Source organism: Bos javanicus, chromosome 3, assembly GCF_032452875.1.
Source record: "Bos javanicus breed banteng chromosome 3, ARS-OSU_banteng_1.0, whole genome shotgun sequence".
Classification (NCBI taxonomy): domain Eukaryota; kingdom Metazoa; phylum Chordata; class Mammalia; order Artiodactyla; family Bovidae; genus Bos; species Bos javanicus.
This window is the reverse complement of record NC_083870.1, coordinates 83,503,549-83,518,650: the sequence shown is the minus strand read 5'-3', so window position 1 is coordinate 83,518,650 and position 15,102 is coordinate 83,503,549. Positions and strand designations below refer to the sequence as shown.

At 47.1% G+C, this 15,102-nt stretch overlaps 1 protein-coding gene and 1 long non-coding RNA gene across 3 annotated transcripts in view; one reads left to right on the top strand and one right to left on the bottom strand.

The window, feature by feature from the left end:
- KANK4 (KN motif and ankyrin repeat domains 4) overlaps window positions 1-15,102 on the bottom strand; it is a 75,631-nt gene that overhangs the window by 25,968 nt on the left and 34,561 nt on the right. For both annotated transcript variants that reach the window (XM_061411760.1, XM_061411761.1), the window contains exons 2-3: window positions 9,635-9,722; window positions 635-2,575 (exon numbers count right to left, since the gene is read on the bottom strand). In XM_061411760.1, coding sequence (XP_061267744.1) covers window positions 635-2,575; window positions 9,635-9,650 — 1,957 coding nt within the window. In that variant the 5' untranslated portion in view covers window positions 9,651-9,722. The remainder of the gene's footprint in view (window positions 1-634; window positions 2,576-9,634; window positions 9,723-15,102) is intronic.
- On the top strand, window positions 5,583-9,213 carry LOC133244496 (uncharacterized). Its single transcript, XR_009735417.1, has 2 exons — window positions 5,583-5,910; window positions 8,963-9,213. It is a non-coding gene; the product is annotated as an uncharacterized LOC133244496 (long non-coding RNA).

Below are 15,102 nucleotides of genomic sequence, written 5' to 3'. Positions count from 1 at the left end.
CCACTTAACAGGGAAGAGTGTGTGATCTGTTACAGGAAGAAGCACTGCTCAGCCAAAGGGTCGACTTGCACATGTGAGTATGGAAGTCTCTCTTTCTATCTCTCACACACACACACACACTGAAGTTCAGTAAAATATTTCAGATCTCGATAGAATGTTCTTCCAAAACAAGGCTACAAAAAACCTCTAATGTGCAAGAAGTAGGGAGGACCGCAAGAATGCAAGAGCCCAAGACACAGTCAAGGAAGGCAGAGGTTTAAAGCACTCACAGCCAGTGCCAGGGCTGCCTGCACACAATGCAAATGAGAATGAGGCACCCCTCTGGGCAGACACAGTGCTGCGGACTTGGCAAGTGTGGGCTGTTTCAGCTCCTATTTACCCTCTGGCATCTTTGTGCCCTGTGCTATCTGAACAGCTGTACGTGGTGGCCCTGCAGTCAGTCCCAACGTTAGAGCAAGAACAAGAGGAGGGGTACCAAGCCTCCAGTGTTCCAGAGATCAGTTTTTATTCCATTGGGCTCCCGGATGTGTTTGAATCTTTTTAAAAAACATATGCATGCAATTAAAACCCTTTTTCCCATTTGACTCCTCAAGTAAAGGAGAAATGGTTCCCAGTCTCAGGCACCAGTATTTACCCATCGTTGGGGAGGAGGAGGGGCCTGGGGGCTCCTTCTGGGGTGGAGCCTGGGCCGAGTAGGCAGACAGAAGCAGGTTGAGGGAGCTCTGTAGCTGGCTCTGGATGCTGCTGAGTTTGGAGGCAGGCTGCTTGATGGCGCGGGCCAGCTCAGGGTATCCGTGTTCCAGGCAGCTCCACTGCTCCTGCAGGAGCTCTTGGATCTTCTTAACGTATTGCCCAATAGTGGCGTCAGTGGGGGAGCTTGGTGGCCTTCCAAGGTGCTCCTTCCCCGACAGCTCTGGACCAGCCTCCTCCCTCTCTGCTGGGGGAGCCTTTCTCTCACCACTCCCTGGAGATCCTCCTACTCCCCTGTCCAGACCCTTAATTCCCACCGAAGGACCTCCTGCCTGCTCAGAACCTCCCTCTTCGATCCTGAGCTCAGTAGAGAGGCAGCTGTGTAAAGAAGGCATGAGGACCGTCTCAGAGCCCTGTGGCAGTGATGGCTGGGGTGGTGACACAAGTCCTGCTGGGCTCCCATCCCCTCGTTTGTGACTTTCCCACCCCCACAGGAGGCCATTCCCCTCTCCCCTGGCTCCCCAGCTTTCAAATCCCATGCTGCCCAGAAGGCTGACCCCAATGCTCTTGTCACACGACTGTCTGGTCAAGAGCCCTTGCAGGGGGTCAGTGTTGACCATGGCATCAGTCTGGCCCTGAGCATCTTTGGTGTTCCCACCGCTAAGCTTTTCTACCAGTTGAGCTACAGTGCACTCTAGCTCTTGAATCCTCTGCCCCTTCGCCTTGATTTCCTCTTCCTGCCGCTGGAGGGCAGCTCTGACCTGGGCCAGTTCCTCAGTTCTTCCAGACAGTTCGCCTTCAAGGTCCGAGATCTGCTGCTTCAGGCAGGAGATGCTGCCAGGATCCAGGGAGGCAAGGCCCAGGCTTTCCTCCGTGACGCGGATCCCGACGCTTCTCACGTCCACCTCTACAGGTGGTGGTGGTGGGATTTCGCTGATGTTGAGCTCAATTTCTTCTAGGGGGAGCTCATTCTCAGGGATGGGTGACGGCAGAGGTGGGGGGCTTGGTGTTGGAGAGCTGGGGGTTGTGACCACCACCTGGGCTTCTCTGCTTTCCTGTTGGTCTTCTGCATCCTCTAGAACCACAAGTGCATTCTGGGACAAGAAAGGTGGACTTGGGAAAGAGAGGTGATTTGGAGCCTCTTTTTCGCTTTCTGGAGGCTCAGGCCCCTCCTGGATCAGCTCCGGAATCCCTGGTACTAGGTCTCCCGACTCTCTGACTTCCGGTTGGGTTGCCGCTCGCGGAGTGAAGTTGGAAAAACCTGCAAACCCTTCCGCGGGCCCAAAGGCACCATCACAGACAACATCTTCGCCCTGAAGTGGAGGGAGGACGGGCGGGGTGGGGAGTCCTGAGTTTAGGCTTGGGTCCTCCGAGGCCCTGGTTTGCAGCAGCGTGGCCGGCATGCTGGATGCTCTCAGAAGCTGGGGCCGTCCACTCCCGGAGGTGAGCTCAGCCTCCCCGGGAGCCGCAGCAGCCTCTAGCTGTCTGGCCGTCTCCATCAGCAGGGCCTTCCGGTGGTAGCTCACCTCGCTGCCGCTGGCGGCTTGTGGGGCTTGGGGGTGATCCCCGAGGAGCAGTGGCTGGGCTCGGGCCTCTGTCCCCAACACTTTCCTCGACACCATGGGGGACCAGTTCGGGTGGGAAAGAACAGCATGGGGGCGAGCCCCGCTGTCGGGAAGGCTGAAGTTTCGGGGCAAAGTGCTGAACTTGGCTTGCTTGGCCCTTCTGTGGATAGGAATCCTTTTGATGGTGTTTCCCTTCTCGATGTCATCCACATACTTGAGGAAGTCCAGGTCCAAATGGAAGCCATATGGGGTCTCCACAGAGTAGGGGTGGCTCTTTGGAGGGTCTTTCTCTTCATCCCCCTGAGAGGACTGGTCTTTGGCTGGGAGACAGAAGGCGTAAAAAAGAAGCACAAAGTTAATAAGAAATGTGGGACGGTGAGACCTAATATGTGCGATTTTTACTTAATGCTCTTATATAAGTGTTCTCCTAAATGTTCCAACCTCTGAATTATGCTGAGATGTTCACGGACTTTTGGCTGTGCTGAGAAACCCTGTTATTAAATCAATGTGGACTTAGTCAATGTCTGCAAGGAAATAGGTGAAGGGAATAGTTTCCAATCTGCACTACGTCATCTCAGCTATGATTGTGGAATGGGCCTTCAACTCAGAAAAATAAAATAGTCTCATACTGTTTTTCTGTGGTTTGAGTCATGTAATTGCTGAATTGAAGTAGCCAGGAATTTGCCAAATAAGGGTACTAATTGGTAATTGTGACTATGGATGTTTTCCCCGGATGAGATACACAATTTTCTCAACATTAAAAAGAGAACCTTGCATTATTCAAATAGGTACTACTAAATCCTGCTAAAGCCAGAGATATCAAGGAGTCATGCTTCCTACATTATTTAAGCTTCCTCTGATGGCTGAGCCTCTAGGTATGTGAAGCTCAGAAGGAAAGGGAACATATAGTTCCACTCAGCCTATACTCTCTTCACCAGAAAGAAGCATGGTGCTTAACAAACACGTTTTACTTTCAAAAGCTCATGCCAAGTAAGGAAATATCACGTTTTTCACAAACTGGAAAAAAAAAAAAAGTGGTGGAGGAATATGGGACAATTAATGTAAAAAGAGACATTGACAAACATCCTCCAAGAAGTGTGGGACTCGTGATTTTTCAGGGCAGCCCAAAGTATCAGGGAATAGCACAATGAAAAAGGTCTCTATCATACCAAAGCACACTGATCTTGACTACAACAGAGGATGCTGAGAACAAGTCAGTTCTTTGATTATCTGAATCCATAGGGATTTGTCTCCAAGTAGCCTCTTCCTCTGAAGAAGGCAATGGCAACCCACTCCAGTACTCTTGCCTGGAAAATCCTATGGACGGAGGAGCCTGGTAGGCCGCAGTCCATGGGGTCGCTAAGAGTCAGACACAACTGAGCAACTTCACTTTCACTTTTCACTTTCATTCATTGGAGAAGGAAATGGCAACCCACTCCAGTGTTCTTGCCTGGAGAATCCCAGGGACAGGGAAGCCTGGTGGGCTGCCGTCTATGGGGTCGCACAGAGTCGGACATGACTGAAGCGACTTAGCAGCAGCAGCAGCAGCAGCCTCTTCCTCGGGTTAAACAGTCTTCGTTCTTTTGATGTTCCTCATGTGACACCCCTTATTATCTCTGTGACATTCTGCTAAACATCCTCTGGAAATGCTGAGCTCAGGAGAGAACATTATTGAAGAGCACAGAGGCCAAGAATATGGACCCTAGAGCCTGGTCTATATCTCAGCTTTGTGACCTTGGGGAAATTGCATAGCCTCCCTACATCTAATCATCTGTAAGATGGCAATAATAATAGGAAAGATGAGACTTGTGGACTGATTAATTAATACATATAACATGCTTAGAACAATGCCTATCACATGATAAACATTTAATACACACTCAATACTGTAATTACTATCTTTGTGGAAGCTCAAATCAGAGAGAACTGAAGCCCTCTAATGGAAGCTGATTTGCTGGGTACACAAGAAGGGATTCTCAAATTTCTTTTGTATCTAACTGGTTGCTTGACTCTAAGAGTGATAGGCCTTGGGGGCAAAAAAGACAAAATAGCAGTAGTTCAGTTCACTTACCTCAACCACTAATTTATTGAGCATCTGTGTTGGTTGCTAAGACAGATCCTAAGGACACTAGAGATAAATCAGGTATACCACTGCTCTCAAAAAAAGTATGGTCAAGTAGGAGAAACACCAACAAGTATGATGCAATGTGACAAGGATGGCAACAGATACATGCTCAAGGGTCAGTCTTCCTTCCTGACTTATTTTCCTAGTTTCTTCAGAATAACTTCCTTGGACTTAGAGGCTAATTATGCCTTGGTTGGAGAGAGATGACTTCACAAGAGTGAAGCCATGTAACTGGGTGTTAAATGAATAAAGAGCAATTTTCCAGGAGAATAAGAGAGTGAAGGACATTGTGGCTATATATTTCCAAGGTGGCCATTATCAGTTCCTACCTTCTCTAGACAGGCAAGGGAATCCCATATGAACACGTGGCATCTATTTCTTCACCCTTTTGAATCTTAGCTGGCCTGTGAGTGCTTAGACCAAAAGAAAATAGCAGAAATGACACTGAGAAAATCCCAAGGGTAGCTCATAAGAAGTTTCTTAAGTGTCTTGTGGGTCTCTTAGAATGCACACTCAGTGGGAAGCCAGATGCCACATAAAGGGATCCAGCATCCCTGAGACTGCCATGCTGTGAGGAAGCCCAAGTAGCCCCATAGAGAGTTCATGTGGAGAGAGGGAGAGAGATGCCTAGCCAGCCTGTGCTGTTCCAGACATCCTGGCTCAGGTGCCAGGTATAAGTATACTGCCAGTGTAAGTCAACTTCCAGATGACTCCAGCCTCAGCCCTCATCTGACTTCATTGACAACAGGGACTCCAAGTGAGAACCATTCAGTTGAGCTTGTGTTAATAATGCATGATTATTTTTCTCCACTGAACTTTGGGGTGGTTAGTTATGCAGCAATAGATAGCCAGGGCAGATCAGATATATGTCAGAAAATGAGCAAATGCTTTGAGGTGTGAAAAGTGAAAGAAAGTGAAGTCGCTCAGTCCTGTCCAATTTTTTGCAACCCCATGGACTATAGCCTACCAGGCTCCTCAGTCCATGGGATTTTCCAGGCAAGAATACTGGAGTATGTTGCCACTTCCTTCTCCAGGGGATCTTCCCAACCCAGGGATCGAACCTGAGTTTCCTGAATTGCAGGCATATGCTTTACCTTCTGAGCCACAAAGGAAGCCCCTTGTGTGAAAATCCATGGTAATTCAGGGTTCTGTAATTGCAGTCATATGGCTGAAACTTAAAATGTGGAAGAGAATGGTGAAGAGTAGGAAAAGACAAAATTGGAAGGTCATCAAGACCCAGATTAGGGAGCCACTTGTATGCTCGCCACCAAGCTTTGACTTTACTCTCTAGGCAGTGAGAGCCATCAAAGAGTTTTACACAAGGAAGTGACTTGATAAAATGTGACTTCACAATGATCATTCTCGCAGAGGATTAGAAGATGGACAAACCAGAAACCCAAGGATCAGTTGGGAGACTGCTGACATGATCCAGGTGAAACAAGCTAAGGGAATGGAGAGAAGGGGCAGGTTCAAGAAGAGGTGCACGTGATGGCATTACCTGGGGCACATAGGACTGCTTTTTCCTTAAAGGTGATGACATATTTGGGCTGAGCTCTTCCCACTTGCCGGTGTGATCTATCCTTCTGGCCAGTGTCACATGCTTGTCACTGTGTTTATGGAAGTACAAGTATCTCCAAAGAACTAAAGAAGTCAAGTAGACACACGAAGTCTGAACCCTTGAACACTGACACAATCGACCCTACCAGCCTCAATGCTAAGTAAAATCTCAAGGCCTGTGGGCGATTAAGTCACAAAAGGGAACAGAGCAAGGCATTGGTGCTGACCTACAGGGATGGGTCCAAGTTGGGTTCCAGAGTTTCTGTGCAAATACCTGGACTCCAGGCAGAAAAGGAGTAAATACTCCTCCAGCATCCAAAAAATTCCAACTAAGTTCCCATTCACCCACTTAATTTTTTTTAAATCAACCTGCTTTTCCTCAAAGAGGCACACTGGTAGTCTCAATAAATAACAGCCATTGCTCTCTGTTAGTTTCCCAGCTGCACTCTGCTATACTCTTAAGCCTACTGGTCAACTTAGCAGCCTTCCGGACTTCAGGAACAAGCCAAATCAGAGACGAGGTATTTGTCTAAAGTTAAATAGGGAGCAGATTTATGACCCAGAAGGCAAAGAACACTACAAAGGAGAGACTGCATTATTTATCTGCTTATTGCCTCAATTCGGTGGAAATGCAGTGATTTGCCCATCAGCCGCTGGGAGCAGGGCCAGAGCACAAATACAAAAAAGGCATCAAATGAGAGACAGCAGATTGAAAGGGGAAGTATTCCACAAGCGAGATTGAGGTGAACCAAAGAAGTCTGTAAGACTGAGTAGTTACCCCGATGATGGCTTTAATAGGTGCTTCCCAAGGTAGGGGTATATTTCTCTCTCTCACACACACACACACACACAAGTACACTGTACTGTTGTCCTGCCACCTACCACTCTGTGTTCCTTCTCTTTCTCCCACTGCAAGAGGAATGTTGGACCTTGAATGAAGGATCTTGATCTTATATACTGGGAGACCTGTGTTCACATTAAGTTCTGCCCCTTTTAATTCTACCTGGTGATAGGTATGCAGGAGCTCAGAATTCCAGGCATTGGGCCAGGGCACGAATTAATTAGGAGGGCTGTCTTCTCGAAATGAACTTCAGATCAGACACACCACCACATAGCCAAACTGGCTGGAGTTGAATCCTGCCTCTGTCATCTCCTACCTCTGTGATTCTGGGCAAATTACTTAAATTCCCTATACTTTAATCTCTCCATTTGTAACACAGCAATAACAAGACCTAACTCAAAGAGTTTTTGTGATTGTAGGCACTGATGAGCAGAGAACATGACACAGGTACTCAACAAAGGGGCCAAAAAACAAGGATGAGCTGGTTCCAAATGGGGCAGTGGGTTTTCACTGAGACTGAGCGCTCTCTTGGAATATTTAACTCTGTGTTAGGATGACAGCTTCAAGAGGGAGTGAGAGTCCAAGAAAACAACTCTGAAGAACCTGGGGAAATCAGTCAGGGGAGAAGGAAAAAGTAGGATATATGAGGCTCCAGTATTCTCACCTGGAGAATTCCATGGACAGAGGAGCAGGCGGGCTACAGTCCATGGGGTCGAAAAAGAGTCGGACACCACTGAGCAACTAAATGGCAACAAATATGAGGCTCAGAGCCATCTAGGATTCCCTAGAGAGTCTTGGTCTGAAAGCACCCACATCACCAGACCTTGAAAAGGAACCTGCAGATGCAGTCATGAGCCTAAGAGTTACACACAGACTCGAGAAAAGAGATTAGAAGTAGACCAGGCAAGGAGGGAGGTGCCGCAGTCATTGCCCTGAGGGACAAAGTGAAGTGCAGGACAGGTAAGTGAAGGCATTTAAAATGATGGGGAAAGTCCAAAAGCCTATACTCAGTTTCTGGAGGAAATAGGAAAAACAGAATGGAGAGAGAAAATAGCGAAAACTACAACCGGAAAGAAGAGGAATTAAATGAGCCTCCTCAAAAGGCCAAGACAGCGAAAACTCTTTTCCCTCTTCTGCCTTTATTTTGTGAGATGTGTGGGCCTGAAGGGAGGGGTGCCTTTCTTAGCTGGTTGTGGGTGATCACGTGGCAAGCAGCTGTGCCGAGGATGCTGAGCAGGGACAAATGAGGCAAGCAGAAATGACAGGCCCCCGGGGCATTAAGGGAATTAGCTGGTGTTCTGTGGGACCACTTCCAGGGATGCACTGAAAAGGCAGCTCTCTGGGGAGAGAGGCAGACTTTTGAAATAGATGGTAACTGCGTTTGGAAAGGAGGATAGAGCGGAGCTGGAGCTGCTGTCCAGAATTTAAGCCCTGCACCAGTGAAGGGCCATCTAGGCTCTCCTGTTTCCTGTCATTCAGTGATTTGGAAAAAAACATTTCATTAGAAGTCAGGGGATCGGGGTCTAGTCCATGACGTTTGGCATATTTCCTAGAGAGGGGAAAGGAGGATCATTCCTTGAGACATTTGTTGGGCTAGATAGTGATTACTCAGCAACCTTACATGCATTATCTCATTCAGTCCTTCACCATCCCTGTGAAGTAGGTATTAGTATCTGCTTATAGACGAGGTGTCGGAGAAGGCAATGGCACCCCACTCCAGTACTCTTGCCTGGAAAATCCCATGGACGGAGGAGCCTGGTGGGCTGCAGTCCATGGGGTCGCTGGGAGTTGGACACGACTGAGCGACTTCACTTTCACTTTTCACTTTCATGCATTGGAGAAAGAAATGGCAACCCACTCCAGTGTTCTTGCCTGGAGAATCCCAGGGACGGGGAAGCCTGGTGGGCTGCCGCCTATGGGGTTGCACAGAGTCGGACACGACTGAAGCGACTTAGCAGCAGCAGCAGCAGAAGCATAGATAAGGTGTAGCAGACTATTAATAAAAATAGCCACAATTATAACCCACCCTTGTGTACTTCCCTCCCACACTGATCCTAGCTTGGCTTTGTGACTTGCTTTGGCCAGTGGGTCAACAGCAAATGTGACATATGCAGAGACTTGAAAGTTGCTTGCACACAGGAGTTTGTCTATTCTTACTGTGCTTGAAAACCCTTCTGTCAACAGGTGAACATACCTCAGCCAGACTGCTGGACAACAAAAGAGACACGGCCAAATCATCGCCAGTGCCCCAGGTGATGTGGGGTCAACCACCAGACATACGAGTGTGGCCATTCTAAACCGTCAGGTCAAGTCACCCAGAAGACCATAGACACATAAATAAGTCCAACAGCGATCAGTCACATTGGCCCAGCTCAGAACAAAGGCTCGGCCAACCCAAAGAATCTTTTGAGAAATAATAAATACCTTTAAGTCGATATTTTTTTTTGAGTGGTTTGTTATGCATCAAAGCTAACTGATACATGAAGGAAGTGAGGCTCAGAGAAGTGAAATGCCTTGGAGGATCACTCAGGTAGGAATGTTGGCTCATTTTACCATATCATGCCTTGTCTCTAAAATGAGGTTAATGAGGGAGGTCATCCTGCTCCCTTCTTGGTGCCAAGAAAGGATGAGAAACACTCCAAAATTACCCAAGTCCAATATAAACATAAGGCTTCATTTTCATTCCCTACCACCTTCTCTTGTTCATGCCTGAAATACATGGTTTGGGTTTCCCAGCACCGCCTATATGGGGAAGGTCTCCCATGTTTCCCCTAAGCTATCCAGTATTTATAGTAATAATCTCTTTCCAACCCAAGTGCTCACTGTAGACCAGGGAATACAAAGAAGCCTGCCTACCATCTGTCTTCTCCATCTTAGGGATTGTTGACCACCAATGTCTCAGGCACTCTTCATCCGGTAAGTCTGTAAAATTCGTTGGAGAGTTCTGAAAGGAAGAAGGAAGGAAAAGTGGAGATTCTCATTACAGTTAGAATAAGTATAGAGGACCCCTCCTTACCTTTCTCCCAGGGTGCTCATGAGCTCATAGCCCTCCAAGGAGGAGGGCTTTACACAATACCTAGAGTCCAATCTTGGGTGTGTCTTCATGGGATGTTAGCAGTGGTTGACACCAAAGGAAGTCTCTGGTCAGACTCCCTCACTGGGCAGATGAGGAAGCTGAAGCTTAGAAGTAAACTGTTCTGTGCACCACCTCTCAGCATATTAGTGAAGAAACTGGGCCTGCGGCTCCAACAAGCAGCTATCCTTAATATCAGGAGCTGAAATCTACTCACTTCCATCACAGAGAACGAATTTTAAACCATTTTGTGGAAAAGTTGGAACCAGAGAACCTTCAAATGATCTGTGACATCCCAATCAGACTCAAGACAAAGATGAACTAACTTGAAGGACCAACAAGGAGCTGATAGTTCAGGGTGATTTCTAACCATGGGCAGAACAAGGAGGCGTTCATTTGACCTAAGTGGCTGGAAGACATCGGTGACTATGCAAGCAGAATACTCTCCTGACTCGGAATTAGAGTCTCTTGAAGTTTGATCATAAATTCTCCCCAAAGTTTCAATCCTTTTCCAGAACTATTTCTTCAAATGGTATACAGCCTGGCTCCTGCCCCCAATACAATAAATCACCCAAGAAATTGGCTTTTTATGATTGTAACTCCACACACATCAGAATAATAAATAATCTGTGACACCTCAGCAGTGGAAGCAGGGTTGTTTTAGGAATCCCGATGTGCTTGACCACAACCTCTGGATCAGAAAAACGTACCAGGGATGAGGGAAAGGCTGGGGGGAATTGAAGTGAGAGAAGGATGACAGGAAGCCCCCAGCAACCCGAGATAAAAAATGGGAAACAAACAAGCAAACTGGAGAAGAGGGCTGGGAAATATGAGGCCTGCCAAATTAAAGGAAGTCTGAAGTCTGCCTGACGGAAAGTTTGGTGTACACTCTTTCTGTAAGCAAGGCTACTGTCTCCAAAGCTATCACCCACTCCTGTCTTGGTCTCCCATAACCACAGTCCACTCAGAAGCCAGAGGGCCTCTGCCACTGCAGAGTGATGGAGCCTGGAAGGGCAGGCAGGGTTTCTATAGGCAGAGACACTCCTTACAGAAGGATCACAGAAACTAAGTCACTTACCTTGTGGCAACAAGTACTTGAATTGGGGGGCAGCGTGGAGCTGGAGTAGAGAAATTAGGGAGAAGAAAGATAAATGCAGATGGTCCTGGAGGCTAAGAGTGGCCCCTAAGGAGGCAGACAATGGGAAGTCATGGAAGGTCCTAAGCAGGGGTGAGGGAGGGTCACCCTTGCTAGAAAAAGGAAGTTCTGAAACAACCTATGTGTCCATTAACAGATGAAGGAGTAAAGAAGATGTGGTGTCTGTGTGTGTGTGTGTGTACAGGTATATACACACGGAGTGGAATATTATGTAGCCATAAACAGAAGGAAATCTCACCATTTGTGATAACACAAACATGTACTGTATTTGTCTTTGACTTAGTCCACTGACCATAATGCCCTTAGGTACACCTGAGGACAAATACTGTATGGTATCACTTACACATGAAACTTCATTAAAAAAAAAAATGTATAGACACAAAGAATAGATTGGTGGTTGTCAGAGGCAGGGGTTGGGTGGGTGAGGGGTAGGCAAAATTGGTGAAGGAGCTCCAAAGATACAAACTTCCAGTTCTAAGATAAATAGGACCTGGGCATGTAATGTACAGCATAGTGACTATAGTCAGCAACACTGTATTGTATTTTTTGAAAGTTGCTAAGAGAGTAGATCTTAAAAGTTCTTACCACAAAAAAAATAAAAATAACTAGGTGACATAATGATGTTAACTAAACTTACTGTAGTGGTCATTTCACGACATATACAATAATCAAATCATTATGCCGGACACCGTGCTAGATGTCAATTATACAACTACACAGTGTTAGATGTCAATTATAATTCAATTGAAAAAAGAAAGAGAAGGTTCCTGGGCAGAGGACACTGCTGCCCATCTCAGTGCTCCGGCTCTGCAGTCCACAGCCGATGACGGGGACTCCCAAATGCAGTGGGGGGTGGGGGGGGGCGGGCAGGAGAGGCCCAGTGGCTCCAAGGTGAAAAGTGTGAAGGAGAAGGGTGAGGACAAAACCCTATACATGGCCCCTTCATCATCACAGCCTCTTCTCTCCCTTTGTATCCCTCTTCCTCCCACCTCATAACATTACTGAGTAACAGGCAGAGCTTGGAGCCCTTGGCATACTCGAATGACATCATGCAAGCCTCACCATAACCACAAGAGGGTTATTATTGTCACCCATTTTCCAGACAAGGAGACTGAGGCTATCTACAGCCATACCACCCTGAATGCGCCCAATCTCATCTGATCTCAGAAGCTAAGCGGGGTCGGTCCTGGTTAGTACTTGGATGGGAGACTGAGGCTGAGAGAGTTTAAAGGCCTGCCCCAAGTTACATAACAAGCCAGAGTTGGTGTAGGATTTGCTCTTAAGTCAAGTTGACTCCAAGCCTGTGCTGGGAACGAAAGTGATCTGTAAACATTTGTCCACTAATATAAGCAAGCCTGAAGACTGAGCCCTAGCTCTCTTTTGTGAGGGAAAACGTTCCTGACTCTGCTTCTTTGCTTCTCCCTCCAGTGCAGATGACGCATCTTCTGGGCATGCATAAGGAGGACGGCTCCCTTTGTAAGTCCTTCTGGCCAAGTGCAATCTGCTTCTCTGAGGCTGGACACCAAGTAACAAAGCTCCTCCTAAGCAAGAGGGTGCAGGTGAACCTCCGGCTGCAGAAACTCACTGTCACCTCAAGGAGTTCAGTCACACCCACTGCCCTTGGTTAGAGTTACAATTCAGTCCTTCATATACCAGGTCATAGAGCTTCAGATAACTTTGCAACACACTTGGGGTCAAATTTCATTAAAAAAGAACTCTATAGAGACCTCTAATTGTTCTCTTAGACTTGAATTTTGCTAAAATTAATCATTCCAAGGCAAGAGAAATTAAATGGAGCTGATACCCCAACTCTCTGAAGAACAGGGCCAAGCAAGCTTTCATTCTAAAGCTCTAAAGAAAAGGGAGCACTGTCATGTCCGTATCATGCCACTTCCATCCCTACCCACCCCAGCCTTCTCCACTTTGGCCCAGGGTCCTCACTGTGAACATCTCAGAATTTAGCTAAGGGAGTTTTCTTCCAGTGAGTGGATGTTTGATGTGGTTAGGAGAAGGCAATGGCACCCCACTCCAGTACTCTTGCCTGGAAAATCGCATGGACAGAGGAGCCTGGTGGGCTGCAGTCCATGGGGTCGCTAAGAGTTGGACACAACTGAGTGACTTCACTTTCACTTTTCACTTTCATGCATTGGAGAAGGAAATGGCAACCCACTCCAGTGTTCTTGCCTGGAGAATCCCAGGGACCGGGCAGCCTGGTGGGCTGCCGTCTATGGGGTCACACAGAGTCGGACACGACTGAGGTGACTTAGCAGCAGCAGCAGGGGAGTGGAATCAAAGACTAAATGCTCTATCAACACACGCTACTTTGTTTGCAATACAACAGAATATGAAAAATAGCTTTGTTGGACAGAATTTCCCTTTAAAATGGAATTTTGCAACCTCCTGGAGCATTTAATATTTTGACATAGAAGCAGGTTTATTACATCTTCTGTTAAACTGTCTGCCCAGTGTTCGAACCTTGTAACACCTAGTCGTGTTATGTAACTTTCATTTGTTTATGGCCTATCCCAGGATCAAGTATGCCCAGTTAGCTCCCAACCTCTCTCACGAGCTCATCATATTCTAGATGTTTTGAGTATGTACAACTGTATCTTTTTCCAGTTTTTCTCCCCTATTAAGCTTGTGAAGTTCAGAACTCCTACACAATTTATTTTCTGTAGACACTCCCCCAACCCCATCCACCTCCATCCTAACATGTGGCAGATCATCTCCAAGTTGCAGATAAGGAACAAAGACACAAAAAAGCTATGCGGCCAATCCAAATTTATCCAGTTAATTAGGGGCAGTCCACCCTGCCTCTCAAAGCCAATGTGCAGTGAAGAGATGAGGACTGAGGCTTTCAGTTCAAAATTGACCAGAGGCAGTCATTGGCAGACAGCAGTGATGGCCCATATGTAACTACCAGGCCACGTTAGAAACGGTTCCAGCACAGCCCATGCCCAGGAGCATGGATTTCCTTGGGTCAGCCCAGCGCCAGCAGTATATCCCCACACTCTCTCCCTCCACACTGATTCTTTTTAATGACACCATTTTTAACCTCAAATCCAAATACAAAGAAACCTTCCTCTATTTAGCCCTGAAACTGAAACCTAGCTCTGTACTTGTGTTCCTTTCAAACGTCTCTTTATTCTGCAATAATAAAAATGCCATATTTCATCCCAGAACAGGCTGCATGCCAAAATAAATAGCACCTTGGATTTCCTTAAAAAGAAAACTTGGCTCAAAGCACAGCCTTATTGCCATGAGAATTCTTGGAGAATTCAACCTAACAAAGTCAAATATTTAGCAAGGTAGTGCACCAACAGCAATCTGTCAATCCCTGCAAGACCTCTTGCAGAGGCAAAAACGCTTTTTCCAAAAGAGGAAAAAATATTACTTATACCTGGTTCCGATCTCCCCAAATGATGAGAGCTTCCCGCTTTCCCACTACAGGGCCCCACGCCTCCAAGTGGAAATGTCCCCTGTGCTAAGAATCCGGAGGCATCTGACAGAGCTGCTTAAGAGGGCTGAAGCACAGGCACCTGGGGAGTGAGACACACTCCTGGAAAAGCTTCCACCAAACGAGTTCTCCAGCGGGCTCGCTCCCCACCGACCCCAGGAAACAAAGAGATAATTCACGCTCAATAAATAACACATTAACACAATCTCATTAACACAATCTCATTAACTCTGTTCCCACATTTTTCTGCATGTGTCTGTCATTTTTGCCTGCATTGCAGCAGCTGAATCTGGAGCTTCATGAAGAAGAGAGAACTGTAAGGAGGGAAGCAGTGACCACAGTACCTTCCCTTGGCATCCTTCCCCTGCCCCAGCCTGGAGCCAGAGAAGTCACTTCTTCCCGGGGGGTCTGCTGCTGGACCGGAGCTGATCGCTCCTGAGTTCAGCACGACAGCACTGGCTCCCTAGCTGTTAAAGATTTGGTCAGGTGATCTGTGACCTTGCTGGAAAAGCAAACACTGACTTCATTTTGGCTCTCAGGAAGAGGGGACTGGGGTCAGAAAGGAATTTGATGCTCAATAAGCTGAGGATCAGAAAGGAATTTGATGCTCAATAAGCTGATACTAGATCTTGCAGAAA